This window comes from Euleptes europaea, chromosome 8 (assembly GCF_029931775.1).
Source record: "Euleptes europaea isolate rEulEur1 chromosome 8, rEulEur1.hap1, whole genome shotgun sequence".
NCBI lineage: Eukaryota > Metazoa > Chordata > Lepidosauria > Squamata > Sphaerodactylidae > Euleptes > Euleptes europaea.
In genome coordinates this window covers 42,379,226-42,391,476 of record NC_079319.1, presented here as the reverse complement: position 1 = coordinate 42,391,476, position 12,251 = coordinate 42,379,226, and the positions used below count along the sequence as shown (strand labels likewise).

Sequence of the window (12,251 nt, the reverse complement as noted above, 5' to 3'; positions counted from 1 at the left end):
ATTAAATAAAGCTCGCAGACCTACTTTTGGCTGCTCGGATATTGTTTTAACTGCCACTTGCTTACCACACTAAAGGCCTTTACTGTTTTTCCTCAATGAGCCAAACAAGTGTAGTGTTTATCATATGTTAGTTTAAGGGAGGGGAACAGTGTTACATTTTTATGAATTCTTAATGTTTTCTACAATCGTTATGTGGGACTTTTTAACCAAGGACCCTAATAGTGAAGTGCATCATTTAAATGGAATTTCTACAATACAACAGCCAGCAAGACACTTTAGATTCCTTAATTTCTTTAACGTTTGATCTTCATTTTGTTGACAACAAAAATCAAGCAGCTTATAAGTAAACAACCACTAAAGACTGATGACTATTTTATAAGCTTAACACTGTGAAAAACTTAACATCTTATACTGAAAAGAATGGCAATATCCAATTGTTGAGTGTTCAAAGGAACACATTTTCTTTTAAAATGATACACAGAAAATGCTGTAATAAAATCACACAAAAATTAACAATTTTCTTATGCACATTAAGCTGGTTTAAATTTCATGTAAACATTAAAACAGAACCAAACATTTTCTTTATCATTTAAAACTATAGCCAAGATTAACAGTTGTCACATGAAGACCTTTCAGCCTTCCTGTAATTTGTATTCCAAAGAAATAGAAAATATCTGAGTATCATGCACTGTCCATAGATTTTAAGTACCAAACCATTTTTCTGCTGGACGACACAAAGAAAACCCTGACAAAATATGAGGGATCACCAGAACAAATTATAATGTGCTCAGTTTGTTACCAGCATTGATTTCAGTGGTCATGAAAAAGTCTAAGAAATTAAAGGTGGACACTGAGGCATGAGGAAATCTTGTGGTCCAATAATCTTAAACACTGCCAAATGATGTCCTCCAAAAGATCATTTCCTTGAGTGTACCATCTTTCAAAGGTCAATTTTACATTTCCCCCTGATAACTATTTTGAGGCTCCAGAAGCATGATTTGTTCACTCTCCAGAATTTAATTCTGTGAAGTCTTGTCTAGAACAGGAAGTTTTTCCACTAGTCTCTGGTGGTTTATACTTATACTGGCTATGAGCCCATCTTCAACGTCCTCTGAACCAGTGTAACTGATTTCCTCCCCGGCCAAGGTAGTCATTTTACCTCCTAATGCTTTCAGCATTGCATTGCCAGCACATATGTCCCATTTTTTGATGTATGTTACATGAATATACACATCTGCTTTTTCCTGGTTCACCTCAGGCACATCTAGGAGAGACAGAACTTTATATCCTGCAGAAGGAAAGCACAAAAAGCTTATTGTGTATTGTACAACCACTTGTGATTTTTTCACACTTTAATAAGCGTACACAACCTATTATATTATAACCTCTCTGCATCCAGAAAGTTGCTAAAGATCACTTCAACTTTGGATTTGGTCACACGATTGCAAAACTTAATGGAAAGAAGTAGGTGCTCTTCTGCTGCTTTACTTTAACTTTGCTTATACGACTAAGATTATGCAACTGTGGCCATCATCTCCAAACATTTCCAAACAGCAGATTAGAGAATAAATCACTGAACAGACATAATTAAGGAGTGCTCTGCAAACTTACCCTAGAGCTACTTCTTAACCAAGCACAAGGTAAGCTTGCTACAATAATTCCTTGTACTGCATTCATAGAATCATAAGAGTTGGCAGGGACCACCAGTGTCATCTAGTCCAACCCCCCACACAATGCAGGAAATTCTGAACAACCTCCCCCCCACACACACCCAGCGACCCATACTTCATGCCCAAAAGATGGCCAAGGTGCCCTCCCTCTCATGATCTGCCTAAGGTCATAGAACCAGCATTGCTGACAGATGGCCATCTAGCCTCTTCTTAAAAACCTCCAGGGAAAGAAAGCTTACCACCTCCTGAGGAAGCCTGTTCCACTGAGGAACCGCTCTGTTAGAAAACTCTAACTGTTGCCAGAACAAAAGTTCTCTGTCTGCAAATACAATGGTGGGGGAAGAGGGGGCCTGGTCTAGATTGTAAGAAAGGGGTATATTAGACAGGATGGTATTTGGAACTCTCCCAAGTTTATTCATTTTTACCCACCCAAAACAAACTCAGAAAAGTCTCCAACGTTCTCAATTATTTATTTTACCCCACCCTTTCCCAGCAAAGTTAAACAAGCCTTGAGAAAGATCAGAAATATGGCAGGAGTACTTGTTATTTGCTTTGAAATATGTACTAAAACTTTTATTTAGCAAGCTTTTTATTGTTTCTCTTTTTATATGGTTGATCTTTTTATTTTTATTTTTGTACACTGTTTTAAGAATTGTACATCTGAAGGGGCATGTAAACGGGCAGACTTGTGAGGCAAACTTAAATTACCATTTTTGCATGATACTTTGGTTCTATCATCACCTCAGAAGCAATAAAACCCAGTTACTTAAAGTTTACTCAAGGTGGTTATGCTTTCCTAACGACATGGACTGTACTTTGTTCAGTTTACTTACAATCAAAGACTATTTGCTTATGTATTACTGAAACCATCTTTATTCTATTTACCTCTATTTTACTGCTACTGAAACTGGTTACTACTTGTGAATTACTTTGTCATGCAATACTACTTGGAGCTTCACTCGCAAAGATGTTAAATCTCTAACTATGCAATCCACGCAGAGCTATTCTCTTCTATGCCCATTGACTTCAATGGTCTTGGAATAGCTTAGCGTAGAATGGTACTGTAAAGATCCCCTATTCAGCCAGTCTAAAATCTCCACCCGCTACAGTAGCACTGCATTTACTATCGTTTGCAAAGCTTCAATACCTCTGACAGGAGCATGCTAACTATTTTTTAATATTTGCTAGGTGTAACCAGTTTTGTTCTTTGCCACCTTCCCTTCAACCTTTGATACAGGTACAAAAAGCAAAAGAATAAAAGAATAAAGATGACAAACCTGATCCACCCGCTGAAATTATAACAGATTTATTTCCAAATGTTTGCCAAGCAACTTGCTTAACCGTCCCAGCATGAGACCGCGATACAATGATCGTTGGAGTTTGCTCATTGTAGGAAGAACGTGCTTTAACATTTGATCCACCATCTACCATTGCCCAGGCTGTAAAACAAGTACACAGTTTGTTTGTATGTTGGTGCTGTGGGACTACAGTTGGTTGACAGTGGCTGCAGCTTCTGAATCAAAAGTGTAAACAATTTTATTAGGTAATTTCTTCCTGAACTTCACATCTTTCAAGAAAGGCACACCCAGCTTGGGAGGCTTGCTCTTCCCCTCCTCTCAATCCACCATTAAAGGCCATATTACAGCTGTGTGTTATTAAAATAATCTTAATAAATAAAAAATAAATTACAATAAAAAGAAAACAAGTAGACTGAACGTTGGGAGCACCATCCTGCAGTGAAGGGTGAAAAGGATTTGTTAAGCCTGATTCTGCTTTGGCACCTGCCTGTTTCACTAAAGTCTAGTGGCTGCTTGGCCAATAATCCTCGTAACACGGGATACTGGGAAAGCAAAATATGTCTCATGATACTCCGAGCAACAGTATGAATGTTGCTTCATAATGCTCACAGCTTTTCATTATTATTGTCAGCCAGTATGCACTTGAGTCATTTTTGCTGGTCCACATAGATAAGAAACAGTAAGACATTGTTCACAAAGCCTGCTGGAGTTTGAGGCTTATCTTACTCCCATTGTGGTTCAGTGAACCATGGCACACCTGGTTAGGTATACTTAAGTGAAACAGCAGGTTCAATGATTATGGAACACAAACCACTATGTAGGTAAACTTTCCACCTCATACCTGGGCTCAGACAATGTTTTGAGTTGCTATGTTTTTTTTCCATTCAATCAGATGGAACTACAGCAACTGTGCATGGCACTGAAATTTCAGGTACCCACACACAAAAACAAAATCTACGTAATACCTTTTATTAAAACCACCAAAATTATAACACAACGTGTGAGCTTTCAATTTCCCCCAAACTCTGCATCAGGCGGATTTTTTTTAAAGGAAGAACACAGGGCAAAGAAGGAAGGGGGGAAGGAGGAGGGGGGAATCATGATCTTGATGCTTATAGACTGCAACTGTTTGGAGAATCCCGCAGACTTAGGACAGCCTCATCCAACCTAGGTCCTACACAGCTTTGAGAGTTGAAAAAAGCCACATACCTGTATATGCAAAGAATGGCTTGTGTATTACTCCTATAACCGGTTTACCATTTACAGCTACGCACACCATTGTAGTAACATACTGCAGAAGATTCTCTGAAAGAAAAGTAGAAAAATTCAGAGTCTTGCTTGGTGGCTTAGAATTAAAATATAATAGTGTAAGAAAGCCATTATATCAGCCCTGACAGGGAGCAGTTTGTCCCCTTACAAGAAAGGGGAAAGCTACACAAAGAAGCAACAGGTCAACATAGAGAAAATGACCACCTGTATACTCTTGAGTTGCGTCCAGAGGATCAATCCATACAGTAACACTGTCTGCCTGGACCAGCATGGACTGAATTTTTCTCTTGATGTCCTCAGGAATACTGTGATCCCAAAAAATTTTCTCCTGGTCATCTGCATCTACATGTTCTTCGGTGTTTATCTAATGGAAGAAAGAGAGATGTTCTAATTAAGCAAACAAGCAACAGATAAAACTGATATAATACTTCCATTTCTCCAAAGGAACTTCTGCTTCCAACCTAGCATATGTAAAATCTGTAAAGAGTCAATGTTGTGAAACACAGGATTCATTTTCCCCCTTGTAAAATAAGAAATATTTTAATGACAACAAGCTCCTAGTCAAGAACAGAGACTTGATCTATGTTTTCCACTGAGAGAAAACATTTCTACCAGCACAAAGGATTTCCTTTTCCTGAGCGCTCCCCCCAGATTCCCACACCACTGACCCTAGATGTACTAACATGAGCAGCACAAGACAACCCTTCTGCCACGTATTGTACCTGTCTGCCCTCTAACGATAGCAATGGCTTATAACAGCTGACAAGACCTTGTGAATAGTTTATATATATATATATATATATATATATATATATATATATATATATATATATATATATACATTTTTTTATTATTTTCACAATTTTTTACTGTTGGGTAACTTTTCAGCAACACATTCATTTCACAGATAATACAAAAGAAAAATTTAAGTGTCGTCGAAAAGCATTTTCATCTAGTAATAAAAAGATGTTAAAATAAAAGACTTCCCCCTCATCTTCCTCCATCTTACTATAAATTTATCTACTCTTTTGTGTAGAAGTTCTAATCCAAGAAAATACGTCAAACTTGGTTGCTAAATTAATTCTAAATTATCTAGTTCATTACATTTAATACGTGTTTATTGTTAATTTAATATATAGTAACAAATTTTTATTTCAGAAATATTCTTAAAGTAAAAGGATTAGATCAATAGTAGCAAAATTCACTAGTCATCATTTAATTCCCTATGTAGCCCTCCGTATTTCTCTATCACCCATGAACTGCATGCTTTCTTTTGATTTTATTCTTGCTGTGAGTTTTTGTTTTTCCAACACTTCTGATATTTTTAGGGTCCGGTCTTTTTTGTTCAGGTGTCAAGGCCAACTCCTTTTTCTCCTCTTTTTGTTGTTGTTGTTGCTCATGGTTAAGACCAGCTAGATCTTTTTCATGGTTTTTCAGAAAATTTTCCACATCCTCCTGTGAAGTGATAGTAAATCTGACCTCTTTGTAGGTAAAAATAAGTCCCTGTGGAAAGATCCTTGTGAATAGTTTTAAGCACCCACCTAAAGGTAAAGGTCCCCTGTGCAAGCACCGGGTCATTCCTGACCCATGGGGTGGAAGGCTGAGTCAACCTTGAGCCGGCTATCTGAAACAACTTCTGTCGGGATCGAACTCAGGTCGTGAGCAGAGCTTTTGACTGCAGCACTGCAGCTTAACACTCTGCGCCACGGGGCTCCTAAGCACCCACCTACCCCCTCCCAATTCCTTCTTCCCATTTCTGCATAATCTCAAACTACTGGTGGGATTAGCAATGTAGAGCAGCAAACTTCAATCCAGAGCCCTATTACTTACAAGTCAGTGCTCTCCTATTACCTTCATGAAAAGCTGGGTTTGTTTACCGCTGCAGTTATGACATTGGTAAGAATACAGGGTAAGACATTGGTAAGAATACAGGGTAAGACGTAGAACAGAGGTGCAATAGCTGGGGAGGGGTAACAATTTGTCTCCATCCCTGTAAAAATTGGGTCATCTGGAGGAGCACTGATAAAAGAAACCTTCTAGGAAATATTTTCTTTTTTAGAATGAGTGAAACATTTAAGAAAATGTTTCTCACACTCAATAGCATGGAGTCTGGAGGAAACCTGAAAAAAGTTCTCATGAGATTTTACACACATACCCCTACCTTTTGGAATAAGTTAAATGAATAACAAGCTTTTACTAAAATTGTGTAGTATGAAAAATTTATGTAAAATAGTCTACAGCATAATTTCTATTAATGTATACTATACACACATACGTTTAAACAAATAAGTACTCTTGAAAATGTTGTAAGTAATTTTGGCAACAATATATTGTGTGTTTAACAATAATACGTTATTTAAGAGTTTTGTGTTTTCCATGTTATAAATTTTAATTTAATGTCCAAATATGCTGACAGTCCTACCTGTTGTGACTATATGAGTCTCTCACACACGCCTGTCTTGTGTACTACAGAATGTTTTCTAGCCTTCAACTTTCATTTTTCCCGCCTCTCAGATCCATGTGTAAGGGTAGCACAGGGTAAAGCAGTTTGCAATCCTTTCTAAAATACTGGGCAATTTTTCTTACAGAAAACAAAGACACATAGACTTTAATTTCCATAAATATATCAAAGGTATAATTTTATGTTAGAATTATACCCACAGAATTATACCTATGTTGTTCAACTAGAAGTAGTAGTTTAGATCTGATAGGAAATTAAGTGTTGCATGTCTTTCAATTTTCTCCAAAATTCCATTTTTCTCTGAAGAAACAGGGAAAAATCTCCCCCCCCCCATTCAAAATTTCTTGAAATCTTTAACCCAGAACCAGCAGATGATGTAATGCTGAGAGGAAATAGGAATCAAGGAGCCAGGATTTCCCATGGCCAGAGTCCTATATACCTAAAGCCAAGCTCAACATTAAAATATAGTAAACTAAATGGGCTAGTCCCTACAAGAACACTCTTGCAAGACTGATAGATGTGTTATGCTAAATGCAACTCAGATGCACACATCCAGAGTGCAAGAATCTGATCTTTCCAAGTACAAATATTTTCAGTTGTTCACCAGAGAACATGGTGATATCAAGAATCAGAGCTACTTTAGTAATGACTACCATTGTGCATTAATTGCACTATTGTGCATTAATTGCACTATTAAACAGCTGACGACAACCGTTAACCATAGTTTTCAGACCTGAAAAGAGGAACCGGACAATTGCTTCATTTTCTAGTACTGCAGCATACATGCTAAAGCACCTGTTGCATTATACCACAAGATCTTGTTTCTAGATACTCTTTACAAAAGCACTCAAAAATTCAATGATGGTGTTGGGCCTTTTGGACCTACTTCATACCCATACTCACCATTTGTACTTTATGTCTTGAACACATGTCTAAAAAATGAATGCAATCAAAGCGATCGTCCTCAACATTTTAAACATTTTTTTAAACTTCTGTACAACATTATGTTTTTTAACATCAGGAAATATAGCCTGGCTTCATGGAAATTCCACTGTCTTCAATGAGTACACAAACTCCTACCAGTGGACTTGACATTACTTTTGGTCAGCTGTGAATATGACACTGGAACAAAACATAATTATGTGACCATAGAAAAAAGCAATCGTTGAGACATTTACTGAACGGCTTAAGGCTATAGCTAATGAAATGATTGGATTAGAAGATGCTTCTTAAGAAGAAATACTAAATTTTATGAGCAATTATCTTAAACATCAGATGACAGTTACAGGAGTGCTCCCTTCCTTATATTTCATCTATTCACACACATACAAACGTGTTGCATAACCATATAAACCAGAATTCAGCTCTTGCCTTCACTTTGTTCTGTAATAAAAAAAAAACTTTTGATCATACTTGAATGTTGCTTTGCCTCACCACGGAGTAATTTCAATAAGGCCCACACATCAGGGATTAGGAAATCCAAACTTATGGAGTAAGCTTTCAGTCAAGGCTGACTTCCCTTTATTTGGGGATGAGGGATGAACACAGAGCTCTCTACTTACATCTGTGTTACAAACTCACCTTCCAATTTATGATATTAAAAAAGGGGATAGGACATACAGAAGCAGCACCGTCCAAGCACTGTGTTACAGTATTTCAGTAAAAGCAGCAACAACACAGAAATGGCTTACATTTGATGTATATGTATGTTTGCACTCTGATGTTGTCATACAAGCTTGATAGGACGGGACATGGGGGATACTATCAGGTATACTCTTTTAGCTTTAGGTCAGTTAAAGGCTTGGTAAACTGGTCTTTAAAATAATTGGTGGAGCATATGTTGTTGTTTCATGAACAGTTTCTCTATTTTAGGAATGCTGAAAACATTATTTGTGCTTTCTAACCCTTTTTGTATGTGCCGTTTTATTGTGACCAACAAAACGCACGGTATAAACTTGGTAAATCTTATTTCAATAGGACTGACACATTCGCCATACACACCTTTCCTTAATGATCACATAAATGCATTCAGAGTACTGAAGTTAGTCTAAAAGGTTCAACAACCGGGTTTTCCTATTATGTTCTTGAATACTAGCACAGACACACTGGAATAATTATAAACATCAAAGTGTTCCAAGTTTTCAGTTTAGTATATTATTAGAAGTTCGCTACTGACAATACAATGCAGCAACCACCTGATAGGCCTCAGAAAAACAGAAGAGGACTAGAAACCTGGAATGGTTACATGGAAAGAGACGGGTATTATCGAAGGCTTTCACGGTCAGAGTTCATTGGTTCTTGTAGGTTATCCGGGCTGTGTGACCAAGACCACGGTCACACAGCCCGGATAACCTACAAGAACCAAAGAGACCGGTATTCGAGTGTCCTGCTCAACCTTTAGTGGACCTTTAGTGCTAGAGCTCACAGGTACTCTGAGCATGTCTAAAACGCATCTTTCCATTCTTGTATCAAATCTGGAGGTGAAGGGAAGGGGGGGAAATGCTTTAGGTTAGAGTGTCAGACTTATATAATATTACATCTAGAACTCTCCTTCAGCCCCTGTTTGGAAGCCATTTATGTGTTGCATTCCTCCAAGGAGCTCAGGGCTGAGCACCAGATCCTGTACCCTTACAACAACCCTGTGAGGCAAATCCGGCTGAGAGAAAGGAATCGGCCTGAAGCCTCCCTGCAAGCTTTCGTGCTAAGCGGGGGGGTCTGAACCTGGGTCCCAGTCGAGCAAGCCACCGCACTACAGGTCCCAGGCTGGGAGCGACGCACCTGCACGCCAGGGAACGCCGTCTTCAGCAAGTGGTACATCTTGCGGTTGGAGTGGAGGTCGCCGAAGGTCAGCATCTCGTCGGCGCCCTCGCGGGTCTTGCCTTTGGCTTTCTCGTGCAGGTCGTTGGCTTCCCGCACCAGCTTCACCTCCTCGCCGCCCTGGACGGCCGCCGCCACCGAGGCGGCCAGCAGCTCCCTCAGGTCCACGCTGCCCGACTCGGCCGCCGGCCCGCCCAGCATGAGGAAGGCGAAGCGGCCGGCGAGGAAGCCCGAGTAGAGGTGGTAGAGCACGCCGAGCCCCAGCAAGCAGAACACGGCCACCCCCAGCGGAGACAGGCGGATCCCCATCGGCGCCATGGCCCGGCAGCAGGGAGGGAGGGAGGAAGGCCGCGGGGCAGCGAGGAGGAGGAGGACGGGGTGGGGGGGGAGCCTCGTCACCGGCAGCCCATCGCACCCCGTGCGGCCCTCAGGAGCCCCCCCACCCGGCGCGAGCCCCGCGCCCTACGTCAGGGCCCGCCCACTCGTTCGCTTCGCAAAGCGGCGCCCGAGGGACGTTTCAGTTCCGGGTTAGGCCGCCGAAAGGCGGACGGAGCCGGGTCCTATTGGGCGCGCGCTCCTTCGGCCGCCCTGAGACTGGAGCATCGGGCATGCGCAGCTCCGACGGCGGTACGATGTCGGGTTCTGAGCATGCTCAGAGCTTCTCTGTATTGTTGGCGTGGAAGAGGTGGGGGCTTGGTAAGGGGCGGGTTGGGAGGCTGGAACGGGCCGCGGAGGAGGGCCCCGGCCCCTTCCCGGCGCCACCCCTCCTCACCTGATGTGCACAAGGAGCTGGGAAGGCGGGAAGGCGGCGCTGCCTCGCTGTGGCGGGAATCGGATCTCGTGTCGCGTCTGCTGCCCGGGGTCTGTGCCCGGATCGCACTCTACTTGCAGATTTGTAGCTGAAGCAAACGCTACAAAAAGCCAGGCTCTACTGCTGTCCCTTTCAAAAGGAACCAACGCTGGAACCAGCCTTTGCATTTGGCAAAGTTGGATATGCATACCAGCACTGACTGTTCTGCCTTCCTACTGTAGCTCCAGTTTAGCGTAGAAGCACCAAACCCAAAGAGTTATCGGCATCACTTTACCTCCCAACGAGCCACCAGAGGTGCAAACTTGGTTGCAGATGCTGAGACTTGATCCAATGCACCAAGAGGGGATGTACTAAGACGAATGACAGGCTAGCCCATTAGAAACAATGGTGGAGGTTGCACAGCCCATTTGAAATGATAGGAGCCTGGAGTGTCCATAGACTAGCATTGGCTACATTAAAATACATTGCAGCACAAAAGGAGTTGCAAAGAAAATGTGGAATGGATTTTCCAGCAAGGTCTCTAAACCCAGATACACTACTCTGGGACTGGAATGACAGCCCCCCAACAAGTGGATTGACAGCCCCCGGGACTAGGAAATCCAAACTTATGGAGTAAGCTTTCAGTCAAGGCTGACTTCCCTTTATTTGGGGATGAGGGATGAACACAGAGCTCTCTACTTACATCTCTGTTACAAACTCACCTTCCAATTTATGATATTAAAAAAAGGGATAGGACATACAGAAGCAGCACCGTCCAAGCACTGAGTTACAGTATTTCAGTAAAAGCAGCAACAACACAGAAATGGCTTACATTTGATGCATATGAATGTTTGCACTCTGATGTTGTCATACAAGCTTGATAGGACGGGACATGGGGGATACTATCAGGTATACTCTTTTAGCTTTAGGTCAGTTAAAGGCTTGGTAAACTGGTCTTTAAAATAATTGGTGGAGCATATGTTGTTGTTTCATGAACAGTTTCTCTATTTTAGCAATGCTGAAAACATTATTTGTGCTTTCTATCCCTTTTTTGTATGTTCCGTTTTATTGTGACCAACAAAACGCAAGGTATAAACTTGGTAAATCTTATTTCAATAGGATTGGCACATTAGCCATACACACCTTTCCTTAATGATCACATAAATGCAATCAGAGTACTGAAGTTAGTCTAAAAGGTTCAACAACCGGGTTTTCCTATTATGTTCTTGAATACTAGCACAGACACACTGGAATAATTATAAACATCAAAGTGTTCCAAGTTTTCAGTTTAGTATATTATTAGAAGTTCGCTACTGACAATACAATGCAGCAACCACCTGATAGGCCTCAGAAAAACAGAAGAGGACTAGAAACCTGGAATGGTTACATGGAAAGAGACGGGTATTATCGAAGGCTTTCACGGTCAGAGTTCATTGGTTCTTGTAGGTTATCCGGGCTGTGTGACCAAGACCACGGTCACACAGCCCGGATAACCTACAAGAACCAAAGAGACCGGTATTCGAGTGTCCTGCTCAACCTTTAGTGGACCTTTAGTGCTAGAGCTCACAGGTACTCTGAGCATGTCTAAAACGCATCTTTCCATTCTTGTATCAAATCTGGAGGTGAAGGGAAGGGGGGGAAATGCTTTAGGTTAGAGTGTCAGACTTATATAATATTACATCTAGAACTCTCCTTCAGCCCCTGTTTGGAAGCCATTTATGTGTTGCATTCCTCCAAGGAGCTCAGGGCTGAGCACCAGATCCTGTACCCTTACAACAACCCTGTGAGGCAAATCCGGCTGAGAGAAAGGAATCGGCCTGAAGCCTCCCTGCAAGCTTTCGTGCTAAGCGGGGGGGTCTGAACCTGGGTCCCAGTCGAGCAAGCCACCGCACTACAGGTCCCAGGCTGGGAGCGACGCACCTGCACGCCAGGGAACGCCGTCTTCA

General features: G+C 41.4%; 1 protein-coding gene across 1 annotated transcript; it reads right to left on the bottom strand.

Moving 5' to 3' along the window:
- Positions 1–904: 904 nt before the first annotated feature.
- On the bottom strand, positions 905–9,845 carry BPNT2 (3'(2'), 5'-bisphosphate nucleotidase 2). The gene is made up of 5 exons (XM_056854264.1): positions 9,477–9,845; positions 4,442–4,601; positions 4,178–4,273; positions 2,948–3,109; positions 905–1,288 (listed from the first exon to the last, which is right to left on the bottom strand). Exons 1-5 carry the CDS (start codon positions 9,831–9,833, stop codon positions 1,017–1,019), a joined length of 1,047 nt encoding a protein of 348 aa, XP_056710242.1. The 5' UTR covers positions 9,834–9,845; the 3' UTR covers positions 905–1,016.
- Between the last annotated feature and the right edge of the window lie 2,406 nt (positions 9,846–12,251).